General features: G+C 40.4%; 1 protein-coding gene across 6 annotated transcripts in view; it reads left to right on the top strand.

The window, feature by feature from the left end:
- PTPRA (protein tyrosine phosphatase, receptor type A) overlaps positions 1–14,776 on the top strand; it is a 97,921-nt gene that overhangs the window by 57,285 nt on the left and 25,860 nt on the right. For all 6 annotated transcript variants that reach the window (XM_006758030.2, XM_006758027.2, XM_015560240.1 and 3 more), the window contains 3 exons: positions 312–385; positions 582–718; positions 14,100–14,190. In XM_006758030.2, coding sequence (XP_006758093.1) covers positions 312–385; positions 582–718; positions 14,100–14,190 — 302 coding nt within the window. The remainder of the gene's footprint in view (positions 1–311; positions 386–581; positions 719–14,099; positions 14,191–14,776) is intronic.

Consider the following 14,776-nt stretch of genomic DNA (forward strand, 5'->3'; position numbering starts at 1 on the left):
GAGCACTGGCCTGAGGACTGAAGGGTCCCGGATTCGATTCCTGGTCATGGCACATGCCCGGGTTGCAGGCCCAATCCCCAGTCGGGGGTGTGCAGGAGGCAGCCAATCAATGATTCTCTCTCATCATTGATGTTTCTATCTCTCTCTCTCACTCTCCCCCTTCCTCTCTGAAGTCAATTAATTTTTTTTTTTTTAAAAAAAACCTGTTTATTTGGTAAAGAAGATTTAGAAAGGCTGAATTGAAAGTGGAAATACAAAGCCAATGATTGGTCTCTTCTGCCTGTGCTTAGTTTTTCACATTTTCTCATTAGGTTTAAGAAATACAAGCAAGCTGGGAGTCATTCCAATTCTTTCCGCTTATCCAATGGCCGCACTGAGGACGTGGGTAAGGAACTCTAATGGCATGGGAAACCTTCATGGAGAAGAAATTAGTGATTTCCCTATTCTAAAAGGAAAAAGACTTGAAGAGAGCATCTCTAGTTCTTGGAAGTTCGGTCCATGAGATAGAATCCCCAATTTAGTTTCCAGAAAAGGACTAGCCCCCAGGGCACATAACTAACTTTCCCCTTTATGCATTGCAGAACCCCAGAGTGTGCCACTTCTGGCCAGGTCTCCAAGCACCAACAGAAAGTATCCACCTCTGCCCGTAGACAAGCTGGAAGAGGAGATTAACCGGAGAATGGCCGATGACAACAAACTCTTCAGAGAGGAATTCAACGTGAGTTTTTTGCCGAGACTAGTGTGTCAGCAGAGAGGAAGGCAGACCTAAGGTGTTGGGGGAGAAAACAGGTTTTTAATGGGTTAAGAGGTGAGGAAATGTTCACCAAGTTCTTCTGACTCCTTTCCTATGTGATTATGGACAGGAAATGAATAATTTGTCTCACCTCCCTTATCTATCCATCTATTCATTCATCATCACATCTGTTACTTTGTTTAATAAATATTTATTAAGCATTTAATATGTGCTAGGTACCAGGATTTGTTGGGGAGCAAAAACAGATTTAATTTCTACACTCAAGAAATTCACTGTCTATAAATAAGAACAAAAATAACTAAGTTCAAATAGCAATATAGGACATGAAGGACTGGCGCATAGTAGTAGGAGCCTGTATTAACAGTGGCCTTTTAGAGTTTGGATTAGGGATCCCAGAGTGTCTTAAGTAGACAAGGAGTAGCTCAGTGTGGAAAATGAGGACCATGGCAGACTGCAGAGTAAAGGCCTCATCTTGGGAATTTAGATTCGTATTTTTTTATAACTCCCTCAAGAAAGCAGAACATATTTGTGAATCTACCAGTTGGTGATTCTAGCCCAGCCGTGGGCAAACTACGGCCCACGGGCCGGATCCGGCCCATTTGAAATGAATAAAACTATTGAAAAAAAAGACCGTACCCTTTTATGTAATGATGTTTACTTTGAATTTATATTAGTTCACACAAACACTCCATCCATGCTTTTGTTCCGGCCCTCCGGTCCAGTTTAAGAACCCATTGTGGCCCTCGAGTCAAAAAGTTTGCCCACCCCTGTTCTAGCCCATCGGTTCTGATCCCACGTCAGAGCTTCTTAGAAGAAATGATGTTTTCATTGAGACCCAATCAAAGGCAAAGACATTGGGGAAAGGGAGATGGGAGAGTGATGGTGGGGGGACTTTCCAGACACTCGAAATAGCAGGAGCAGACTGTTAATAATGAGGGTGGGTGAGGGAAGGACCCATTCAGAAAATAAAGAAGGGCTATGTGTGGCCGAAGGGCAGAGACTCAAGAGAATAGTAAGAAATGAAACTGCAAGAAGATGAGGCCAGACTGTAGATCTTACAGATTCTTGTGAAGGAAATAGAGCTATGGACTAACCAGGTTTGTATTTTGAAATAAAATGACTGGCCCATGGGGAGATCAAAATAGGTGCAGGGAATACAATGAGGGGCTATAACAGCTGTTGATACCACAGGTGCTGATAGATTGGCGTAAGCTGGTCATGATTAGGGAAAGGGGAATGGATTTGAGGACATAGAAGACCAACTTGGGCATTGGTAAACTCTCAGTCACTTTACACCTTTCAGCTGAAGTTGGCTCCCCTCGTGACACCAAAATGGCTACCCCAGTTCAAGGCACCACATGGAGGTTTCACAAGATCCAGTGGACAAAGGATGACTGTTTCTTTCTGTGTGTCTCCTTTTACCAATGAGGAAAACTTTCCCAAAAGCTTCTGAAGATTTCCCTTGTCACATGCTTCTATTTAAACCAGTCATAAGCAAGGAAGAAATAGGCTTACTGCAACTGACAGAACCCAGTCCAAATTAGTGGAGCTCTAATAGCAAGAAGGAAAGGAGCTTCAATTACCAGGTGGGTGGGTCACCACTCATCTGCACCAGTGAAGGGTTTAGGGGAAGAGATATATGGTCAGATTTGCACTCTGAGAAAATCATTAGCTCCAAGTGAAGAATAGCTGGGAGGGAGGCAAGAATTGAAGCAAAAGACCATTTACTGGGCAAGAGTTAATAGAATAACTTGGACCCTTTTTTCTGGCTGTTGAAAAAAAACAGCATCATTTTTGTTCATTGTTGCTTGAGACGTGGTCCCACAATATAGCACCCAAGCGATGGCCCGGGGGGCTCAGTTGGTTGGAGGGTTGTGCCACACCCAAAGGTTTCGGGTTCAATCCCCGGTCAGGTTGCATTTGGGAGGCAACTGATCAATGTTTCTCACATCAATGTTTCTCTCTCAAAAAAAAATTAATAATAATAATAAAAACATATTCTCAGGTGAGGATTTAAAAAAAGTTCCCAGCCTCAGCACCATCACTAGATCTCCAATAGACACACTACTGTTTTAGAGTCTGTAGTGCCAACTGCTTCTGGGTAATGGAGTATATGTCCCCATGGCCATAACTCTTTGTGTGTGAAATGAAGTTTTTGTTTGGAGGTAAAAGTCACTGAGATCCCATGATAAGGCAACCCAGTAAGTCCTTGAATAGAGGTGGTGTTCTTAGAGGCATGGTATGCACATTCAGTATATACTGTGGTGAGAGCCAATTGCCAGGCTACCATGGCCACTATATTCATGGGCTCATTGGGCCAGCAATGGGATATTAAGGGAAAGGGCTAACCAAGATCTCCTTGGCAGTTAGCAATGAGTGCCATCTGGGAGGACATAACTACTTCCTATCTTTTTTATTTTAGTCGTCTACTACCTTGAGATCGGTTTAGATCCTGATCGCCAATGAAATAGGTAGTGGGGTGCCTTGCTTGAAGTTCTGTTCATTAAAAGGATTTCTCTTTTATACCATTCAGGGCCATCTCTTAAGTCGATTATCTCACAGCAGTCTGCCTCCAGAATGGGCTAGCATGTCTCAGAGCCATTTGTACACTAGGCTGGATGTTTTTCTTCATCAGTCGACTGTTGAAATCATCGGGAAGTCAGAGGTGTCTATTAAAGGGAGTGGGTGTGTTGCAAATGTTCCATACACATCACTTCCAGCTGGTGGTGGAATTCTGCTGGACATGTCCAAATTTATGGCTTGTTGAATCACATAATACTTCTTAGTTGAAGTCATTTGGATATCTAGTGTCCCATGGTTAGACTTACATTCTCTACCAGAGTATGCTGACAAGATCATGGTCTTGTCCCCCAAATCTTAAGGTTTTCTAATACGATTCTCCTGCTCAACCTTAACCAGACACATGGGGCCCCATATGCCAGTTTCTCCATGGCTTTGATCAGCTAGAGAGCCTTCTGTTTTCAGATCACTCAATAAATGAGTCAAAGCAGAATATCAACATGTGTTACATGCTGTCTCCAAAATCCAAAATGGCCCAGCAAGCATGGATTATCTCATCATTATCCTGCAGCTTTTAAGTCTTCTATAGCACTTAGGATTTCTGTGACTCACCTAGGGACTTACCATATGGTAGAGATTGCTGCTCCAGCAATTTGCATTTGCTCTTGCTACTGTATAGTCCTTATCCAAAGGCTTCAGGTAGTCTAGTGTGGGTATTTTGCTGCTTGCTATAGATATCTATTCTAACTATACATTGGGAAAATACTTTGTTCCTAATGTGAGGCCAGCTCAGGCCAAACTCCTTCCATCAGCTGGCCTGCATAAGCTCCATTCTAGCTGGCATAAAAGAATGACATTCTGGGTTCTCAGGAATCAGTTAGCTCAGGACCAGACCTCAAATGGTGATTCCCCTTTACCTAGTGAAGTTACCATGGCAAATGGCTTCAGAATCTTAGGGGGAAATGAAGACAACGGTTCATGGTATATGCCTGTTGATGTGCTGTGGAAGGGTTCTTCCTTACGTGTGCCCATCATTGAAGGGCTCTGGGTCTCTAAACTGACCCAGGCCTGGGAGTTGGGTAGAGAAGGGGTCCTTTCTCTAGCATGGCAGTCTAGTCAGGCCTCCTCAATTGACCTGGGCTGGCTGCCTCTCATTCCTTCACAATGAATTATCCAAAACCGGAAATGTTTGAGCCTTGGTGACTATGGCCTCTGAGGCTCCTTCCATCCCACTAAGATCAAGAATCCCATTTTGAAGCCAGTCCCTTCCACCAGCATCTCACTGTGGTAAAGACAGCCAGGAAAGCACTTCTGAAAGAAGTGTACACCCTCCAGCAACGCACTTATGGATCCCATCAAGGACATGGTGAAAGTATCAGTAAGAAGGTTGATTGAGCCTGTTAGATCCCATGTAACACTGATCTCTACTTTGTGCCAAGGATTTTCTGACTTTTCATTGTTACCTAGCTGAATCCAATTCAGTCCAGGTTTCCACTGGCCAACCTAGCCCAACATTAGAACTCTGGCCAGTTTCCTGAGCTGTTACATTAACTCAAAAGTTTAGGTAACCATTCCATAATTACAAATTGACCTTATACAAAAATTAAGTTCTCCTTTCATTTTTTGATGATTTTTGATGACCCAATTCAATGACTTACTTCAGCTGCTTCAATTAGCTCCTTTGCTTTTCTACCTTGTTTATGTATAGTGGGGCCTTGACTTACTAGTTTAATTCGTTCCGTGACGGAGCTCGTAACTCATATTACTCGTATGTCAAATCACTGTGACGTTCGCTGCGCCAACTAGCGGTGGGGTATCTGAAGCTGGCTCGTAACTCGAATTTTAGCTCGCAACTCACTCAAAGCAAAAAATCGGCTGAGAGACAGCAAAAAACTCATTAGTCGGGACACTCGTAAGTCAAGGCCCCAAATGCTGCATCCTCCGGAAATTCTGTTTCTTTGTTATGGGGTGGAGGCCCAGAAATCAGGATTTTAAAAAGATTCCCAGGTGATTCTAATGTGCAGTCAAGGTTGAGAACCACTGCTCTAGGTTGTGTTATGCTTGCATCCTTATATCCATCAGCAGTGAGAGTGGAGAGAACTTTTCACCATGAAAACAAGATACAGTAGAGAGATTTTTAGAAGTTGGCCTTTGCCAACTCCTCTGTTGCCTTTCAGCATTATTTCAATTGTCTCACCAAGGCCCTGTCTTTCATACAAGCAACCCATGAAAGATGTGAATTCCATTGTCATTAACATTTAGCAACCAGCAAAATTCTGAAATGTTAACATTTGGTTCAGCAAAAAACATAGCCAGTCATAGAAAGGCCCTGAGCCTTGCACTGTTTGTGCAGGTGAGCATTTGATATTGGAGCTGGGCTTTTTCTTGTTTTGTTACCTGACATTGTCAGAAGTAATTCTCAGTGTCAACATTTCTCATCTACTTTTAACTGGAATTCTCCCACCCCTTTACCACCACTTGAAACACATTCCAGGTGATTACAAGCAATAGCTGAAGTTCCTTTCTCTTTATCTGAACACAGGAATCAGATTTACATCACCCACATTTCTCCCATCAGTTTCTCAACTACAACCCACTCACTGATACTAACTGCTAAGTCACTTCCTTTATTTAAAAACCAGAGAAGCCGAAACCGGTTTGGCTTAGTGGATAGAGCGTCGGCCTGCAGACTGGGAGGTCCTGGGTTCGGTTCCGGCCAAGGGCATGTGCCTGGGTTGTGGGCGCATCCCCGGTGGGAGGTGTGCAGGAGGCAGCTGATCGATGTTTCTCTCTCATCGATGTTTCTAACTATCTCGCTCCCTTCCTCTCTGTAAAAAAATCAATAAAATATATTTTAAAAAAAAAAATAAAAAATAAAAACCAGAGAAGTCAACACAGCTAAATGAAGCAAAACAACAAAACTGTCAGTTGGGGAGACACTGGAAAAGTTGACAGAACCAAAAGATAAGGTAGGCTACCAGCCCTTGGGCAGAGCAGGCCCTGTTCTGCTGGCTCTAGGGTCCTTTCAAGAAGCCTCTGCTGCTTTCAAAGTCCTGCCTGGCAAAGAGAATCTGGTTGGCACCGTGTGGGGCAAGTGTGACTGTGCTTGCATCAGTTAACCCTATCAGGAAAGAGGCTGACAAATAACACCTAGGACAAACACACCAATTTGTGTCTTCTATCATAGAATAGTATTTTTATGATCATGGAGTAAGGAGGACCTTTCTAAGCAAAACACAAGATTCATTCCAAAATGGAATAGATTGAAAGGTAGTAAATATATTTAAAATGTTACACATCTCTATAAAAAAAAGTCTCCATAAAAAGTGGCCAACTGGAAGAAGCTATATGGCACAGTTAGACTATTCCATAATATATAGAGCTTCTACAAACCTGCTGTAGCAAAATTGGCAATTCACAGAAAAATAAAAGGTCTATAAGCCTATGAAAAAAGCTCAACTATATCTAGTCATCAGGGAAGGCAAGATTAAAACAACCATTATTTTGAGCTGTCAGATATGAAAATTTTAAAAGACTGAGACCAAGTATGGGCAAAGGTATGGGGATACATATACTGTCATTGACAGGTAGAAAGAGTTCAAATTGCTATAGCATTGGAAGGATGATTTAACAGTATCAAGCAAATTTTAAATACCCACACTATCTGACCTGACTTCTGAGACTCTTAACACAGCGGTTCTCAACCTGTGGGTTGCGATCCCTTTGGCAGTCGAATGACCCTTTCACAGGGGTTGCCTAAGACCATCCTGAATATCAGATATTTACATTATGATTCATAACAGTAGCAACATTACAGTTATGAAGTAGCAACGAAATAATTTTATGGTTGGGTCACAACATGAGGAACTGTATTTAAAGGGCCAGAAGGTTGAGAACCACTGCTCTAACAGAAAACCAAATATGTATTTGTACGTGGATGCTCATTACAGCATTATTTCTAATAGTAAAGAAAATAAAAAGCAGGTATCTATCAAATAGCAGAATGGCTAAATGAGTTTTTGTGTCCATTATGATATTCTGTACTGTCATTAAAATAAATGTGTTGGGATAGAAAAATCTAAGTTGTACTGTTAATGAAGAAAACGCATTACAGAGGACTCTACATGGTATAATACCCCCTTTAAAAAATATATGAATGTATTAATGCATTTTTTTAAATCTGGAAGAAGAATACTGTGACTGTGAGCAATGGGTTACCTATAAGGGAAAGTAGAATATAGGAGAGACATGATAGGGAATTTCCTCTTCTGAATTTATTTGACTTTTACAACAAGCATATTCTTTTATAATGTTTTTTAAAGCAGAGGTTTTAAAAAATATATATGGTAAATAAAGCTAATGGAGCTTAGATTTAGGATGGATGTACTGCATGTAGAATAAAGAATTGATGTCCCTAGCTTGAACTACGCCAGGAGTCTTGTGGTCAGGTCTCTGTGAAAAGAAATGGGAAGTTGTTTTGGAGAAAAAAATGTACCATGGGGGTGAACAGCTGAAGGAACAATAGGCATAGGACACAACAGTTTGTTTTCAGATATTTGACAGGCTTTATGGAAGAGTATAGCATCTTTATGAAACCCTACCATGGTTGAAAGTTCCATGAGATTGTGTTTGTCCTAGAATTATAAGCTGCAACTTTTTATTGACCAGTATTTGTCTTAGAAGGAAGCACTGAATTTGTTTAAAAGAAACATTTTGAAAAATCACTTATTGAGGTCCCTAAAGCATGTTAACACACACGAAAATTTGGCTAGCTCCTGAGAGGAAGGGGGGGATAGGGAGCGAGAAGAGAAGGAATGAGGTGGAGCTAGTGAGACGGTTAAAATCTGTGCATTGCAAGATGTGACACCCCATTCCTCAGGATCCTACATCTTTTTTTAAAAAATATATTTTATTGATTTTTTACAGAAAGAGGGATAGAGAGTTAGAAACATCAATGAGAGAGAAACATCGATCAGCTGCCTCCTGCACACCCCCTACTGGGGATGTGCCCGCAACCAAGGTACATGCCTTTGACCGGAATCGAACCTGGGACCCTTGAGTCCGCAGACGGATGCTCTATCCACTGAGCCAGACCGGTTAGGGCAGGATCCTACATCTTTAATAGAGACAGCTTAATTCTTGGATTTCCAGATGAAAAGGCTTGTGTGTGTAATCTGGTGACAGGACTTTGTGACATTGGAGTGAGGTAGAAGCAAAGTAGCATCTACATTGATGAGTTGTCTCTAAACAAATGAATTAGAGCCAAACACAGGAATTTAGCAGGCGCTGTGTCAAGGGCTTTGAATTCAACATTCTAGGGAATTGGGGTTTCAGAGTTTCCAAGGGGCAGAGAAGGTGCCAGCTGACATCTGAGTTTTACACTGGTCAGTACAAGGGAAATGCAAAAGAAGTTGTGTATCTGGGTGTTGGGTCCTTCCAAATAAACTGTTCCAGGATGAGATAAACTACCTTGGAAGGTGTTGATTCCCCATCACAGCAGAATATTCAGGCACTGGTAGTTGTTAGGTGAGAGTATTTAAAAGGGAATTCAAACATAAAAGTGAATGAATGAGATTCAAAACAGTACTGGAGATCTTAGCATAGTGAAGCAGGAAAAGAAATGAAAGGTATTAAAGATTGGAAAGGAAGAGACAAAATATGCATTTTTCACAGAATAGAATATTGTCCTCAGAGAAATGCAAAGTCTCATCAGATAAATTATCAGAATTGGTAAGTTATTTTAGTAAGATTGATAGATACAAAAACAGCATTAAAAATTAATGCATTTCTTTGCATAAGCCAGTCAGAATCTAATACTAATTTTTAAAAGATGGCCATTTGCTGTAGCATTTAAAATATAAAGTACGTAAGAATAAATTTAACAAAATATTTACAAAATCTTTAGAGAAAATATTTAAATGTTTGAAGACATTAAAGAAAAAGCCTAAATTAAAGGCTCAATATTGTAAAGATGTCAATTCTCCCCAAACTGATACGTAGATTCAATGCAATTCCAATAAAAATCCCAACAGGTTTTTTGTGGAACTTGACAAGCTGATTCTAAAATTTATATGGAGGAGAAAAGATTCAAGAATAGCCAAGACATTCCTGAAGAAGAAGAACAAGGTGAGGAGATCTGCCTTACCAGATTTAAAGAGTATTATAAAATCTAGTAAGACAGTAACGTATTGGTACTGGGATACACGGATTGATCAGTGGAATAAAATAGAGAACTCCAAAGCAGATTTGTGTGTAAGTGGAAGCCTACTCATGACTGAAATGCTGTTGTAGTTTTGTTAGATGAAAAGATGGTCTTTACAATAAATAATGCTGGAACAATTGGGTAATAAATGAAAATTAATTCTTGTCTCATACCAGAAACAAAAATCAGTCCCAGTTAGTGTGCACACTGAAATCTAACAGACAGAATGATGAAACATGAATGAATGTAGGAAAATATAATCTCACAGTAGGAAAGGATTCTTAAGACTTAAAATGTTGCCGAAATCGGTTTGGCTCAGTGGATAGAGCGTCGGCCTGCGGACTGAAGGGTCCTGGGTTCGATTCCGGTCAAGGGCATGTACCTTGGTTGCGGGCACATCCCCAGTGGAAGATGTGCAGGGGGCGGCTGATCGATGTTTCTCTCTCATCGATGTTTCTAACTATCTCTCTCCCTTCCTCTCTGTAAAAAATCAATAAAATATATTTTAAAAAAATGTTGATAAAGGGAAAGATTAACCAGCTTGACTACATTATGATGTAAAACTTCTGTTTATAAATAGATATCATAAAAAATGAAAGGGCAGGCCACAAACTTGGCAAAAAATATCTGTAACACTTATAACTGATGAAGAATGAGTAGAATATATAAACAACTCGTACAGATTAAGAAAACAAACAAGCAATCCAGGAGAAAAGGCGGAAATACTTGCTAGGTAGTTCACAGAAGAAGAAACCCTGTTGACCAGTCATCTGTGGAAAGATGGTCAACTTCATTAATAAATCAGGAGAAGTATAAATTAAACTGACATTTGATACATTCAAAGTCTGACCATAGCAAATGTTGATGAGTATACAAAACAGCTGGGAACACTACATTGCTGATGGGAGTGTAAATTGTTACAACTACTTTGAAAAACAATTTGGCCTTATCTGGTAAAGTTATATTCATACCTAAAACTCTTGCACATGTGCATGAGGAAACACATACCAGTTTGTGTTTGAAGTAGGATTGTTCACTGTAAACAACCCCAGTATTCGTGAGTAATAGAGTGGGTAAATAAACGTTGGTATGGACTCAAAATGGAACACTACAAAGTAAAGTGAATGAACTTTGGCTACATGAAACAACCTAGATGTGTCTTCAGAACATAACATTGGACAAAATAAAAACAAGTTACCACTTGATTATGATTCAATTTTTATCAAAAAGTAGACTGAATAATAAAAAATATTGTTTAAGGATACAAGATATATGGGGTACAAATAAATTTAAGCAAGGTAATGATAAACACAGTATTTTTAAGTTTATTTGTGAGGAGGAGTATATGATGAGGGAAAAGACCAAAGAGAACTTGTAAATTAAATTATGTGATGGATATATTTGTATTTTTAGAAATACAAAAATTGAAAAACAGTGTTTTAAAAAACAACATGTTTTTTAAAAATGGCTTAATCTTGCTTCCAATGAAGGCTTTGGCCTGCCAAGGGATGAAATGGTCTTTGGTGCCACCTAGTGTTTCAAGAGATTTTATATCGAAATCCTTCTGATTATCTGCTGCTTCCTAGCTCTGGGCTAGGTTTTTCAGGGTAGAAAGGAAAAGGAGTAGGATTCTCCTTGTTTTCATCCCTGACATAGGCTCTTCAGCCTGACCCTTTGCATCTAGCACCATGTTCTCTAGAGCAGGCCCTTTTCTCTTGTCAAACAATAGCTCCTGTTTCTTCCTCACTTTGCTTTTAGGAACCTTACTTAGCATGGCTGGAGAACTAGTTTTTCTTCATCATGACCTGAGGAGCTAGGGATGCTGATAGTACTATGGTCATGGTTATTAGCTGATAGGACTATGGTCATGTATAACTGACCCTGGGGACTATTTTCAAGTCTTGCTGTCTACCTTTGTTTACATCATTTTAGACAAGGCGTGTACTGGGAAAGTAATGCCTCTGAATTAGTTGTGGGGGCTTTAAAATCTTGTATCTTATCTTGCTCTGACCAGGGTGGAAACATGGAAATCTAGCCTATCTGGGTGAAATGGGAAATTCCAGTATTAAGCAGGGTCTCTGTTCATGTGTAAGAGTCCTGCTCAGTAAACTCTCCCTCCCTCCCGCCTCCCCCCACTTAAGTATTAGCAGCACCAGGTCTAAAGAAATTGCTTCTCAATAAAATAACATGTAGCCCTAACTGGTTTAGCTCAGTGGATAGAGCTTTGGCCTGCGGACTGAAGGGTCCCAGGTTCATTGCCGGTCAAGGGCATGTACCTTGGTTGTCGGCACATCCCCAGCAGGCAACCATAAAAAATCAATAAAATATATATATATTTTTTACGAAGAGGAGGGGAGAGGTATAGAGAGTTAGAAACATCAATGAGAGAGAAACATGGATCAGCTGCCTCCTGCACACCCCCTACTGGGGATGTAACCGCAACCAAGGTACATGCCCTTGACCGGAATTGAACCCGGGACCCTTCAGTCCACAGGCCAACGCTCTATCCACTGAGCCAAACCTGTCAGGGCATGGATTGCAGCTTTAAAACCTTGAATGGTTTCCTCCTGCACTTAAAATTCAAGCTCTCTATTGAAGGACCTATGTGGAAATATGTGAATTAACCTTACCAAGCTCATCTCCTCCCACTTCTTGCCATCCCCACCAATCATACTTTCTATGTAATATGCTCACTGACCTTTTAGTTCTTCCCACAAACCAAGCCTTCTCCTCTCTCTCTGAGTCACCACAGATGCTGATCACTGTGCCTAGTATACTGTTTTCCACACTCATCCTTTCTCTAATTTTGGGTATACTTTCTCTAATAGTATTTTGTTCTTTCATTACATTTATTGTGGTGTATAATTTTATATTTATTTGTTTAATGTTCGTCTTTCACACACAAGTTTGTATTGTCTATGAGAGCAAGAACTGTGTATATGATTGATTCACCACTGTTTGCTCTGTATCTAACCTGGTATCTAAGAGGTATACAATATATAATTTGTAAAAGGAGTAAGTGAAAAATAATACATGAACCATAATTTACTTAACTCTTTCACTACTGCTGAATATTAAAGTTGTTTTCCGTTTTGGGTCATTTAATGAAGTAAATAATTTGAACATAGAGATTTTTATTTCTTTAGGCTAGATTCTCAGAAGTGGAGTTGCTAGATCAAAGAGTATGAATATTTTTAATTTTATTTTTAAGGCTTATAAAACATATTTCCAAATCACTTATTAGAAAGCTTTCTAGGTTGGAATTTTTTTAAAATATATTTTATTGATTTTTTTAAGAGAGGAAGGGAGTTTTTTACAGAGGAAGGGAGAGAGAGAGTTAGAAACATCGATGAGAGAGAGACATCGATCAGCTGCCTCCTGCACATCTCCTACTGGGGATGTGCCCGCAACCCAGGTACATGCCCTTGACCGGAATCGAACCTGGGACCTTTCAGTCCACAGGCCGACACTCTATCCACTGAGCCAAACCGGTTTCGGCAAGGTTGGAATTTTTAACTGTTTCCCTTTTTGCTTTCTTAATTTTGAATATGTGGAACATATCAAAAGAAAACAGTTCAAATAATAAGGCTTAGCTTCCCGCTCCTTTTTTTTTTTAATATATATATTTTATTGATATTTCACAGAGAGGAAGGGAGAGGGATAGAGAGTTAGAAACATCGATGAGAGAGCAACATCGATCAGCCGCCTCCTGCACATCTCCTACTGGGGATGTGCCCGCAACCAAGGTACATGCCCTTGACCGGAATCGAACCTGGGACCTTTCAGTCCGCAGGCTGACGCTCTATCCACTGAGCCAAACCGGTTATGGCTTCCCGCTCCTTTTTAAAATTAATTTATTAAATGCCTGTTCTATGCCAGACAGATTATTTTATTTATTGCTTATGTGGCAGATATTAGCATCCCAATTTTACAGATGAGGGTATTTGGGCCTAGAAAGTTTAACTGTTTTGCTCAAGTTCAGACAATCCAGACTGTCTCGTGTGAAACCATTTGTACTTATTCATATACCTACCAATACACATGTCCTTCAGAATTGCTGCATAGTCACTGCCACCTCAACAGGTCCTCTGCTTCCTAACTGCTGAATCCCTGTGAATGCCTGTCCTTGTTTCCTTGCTACATGTTGCTAGAGGCTGGGTTGCCATGCTCCTTTGTCAGGGCCCTAGAGAGGACCTAACTCAGCTAACCGTCCAGAGCACTCCTGTGTGGTTCATTCTGAGATGCATCTTATCTTTGCATTGTGGTTAGCATGAGGAGAAGTGGCTCATCCCTTTATGTCTCCACTCCAATTAACAGAGTGGTCCCATTTGACCCAGCATTGTAACAGGCCCTAACCATGTAGTAACCATATAAAGAGCATGCTGCATAATAACAGCAGGGCATTCTGCTCCTGGGGATTCTTGGTGGTAAACTCTTAAGAAATTTGTAGGCACTTTAGAAAAAGGAGCGCGCTCTGTGTTAGGCTGCAAGTGTTCCCTTGGGCCCATCTTTTTCCCCCAAGGAAAGGCAGAACTTGCTGCCAGGTCGGGAGTTGGTGTAGCAGTCTGCATGTTTGGTGTTTATCCCTGTTAGTAACTCCTCTAATTTCTCTTAACCTTTCAGGCTCTCCCTGCTTGTCCTATCCAGGCCACCTGTGAAGCTGCCTCCAAGGAGGAAAATAAGGAAAAAAATCGATATGTAAACATCTTGCCTTGTGAGTGTTTGTAAGGTTTCTAGGGATGTAACCTGAAACTGCATCTCTAGCCAGTTTTTCTGAGGCTGGAAAGAATGTTGTGTTTAATCATAGGCGGGTTGGTAAAGAGAGTAAGGTCAGGCCTTCTCTCAATTTAAAAATGCCTTTATGGTTCCCAAGGCGACTCCAGGTGCTTACAAAGTCAGTAGGGGTGCTTAACTAGTTTTTTGTGGCAGGCCTAAAGTTTCTAGGAGGTTAGGGAGAGCAGTTTCACTAGGACCAGATAAGTGGGTTGTTCATGGGGTTTTTTTTTGTAGTGCTCATTGCAAAGAAATTATGATACAGAGTTCTCTTCATAAACCTTCCCAGAGTTAGGCATTACTCATCAGTTGATCTATATAGCCTAACAGACATTTTTCTAGACCAGGGGTTTCCAGAATGTGGGATATACATAATCCAGTGGGATAAGAGAGCAAAATATTTGAACTTTGTCTTGCTTTTATAATGACTTTTTTTGTGTGTACAAATTATATAATTTATTATTTAAAGACCTGGTATATTTTTGAGTGCTAAACATATTAGAGATCACTATTTATTTATTTTTATA

This window comes from Myotis davidii, unplaced genomic scaffold, assembly GCF_000327345.1.
Source record: "Myotis davidii unplaced genomic scaffold, ASM32734v1 scaffold32, whole genome shotgun sequence".
NCBI lineage: Eukaryota > Metazoa > Chordata > Mammalia > Chiroptera > Vespertilionidae > Myotis > Myotis davidii.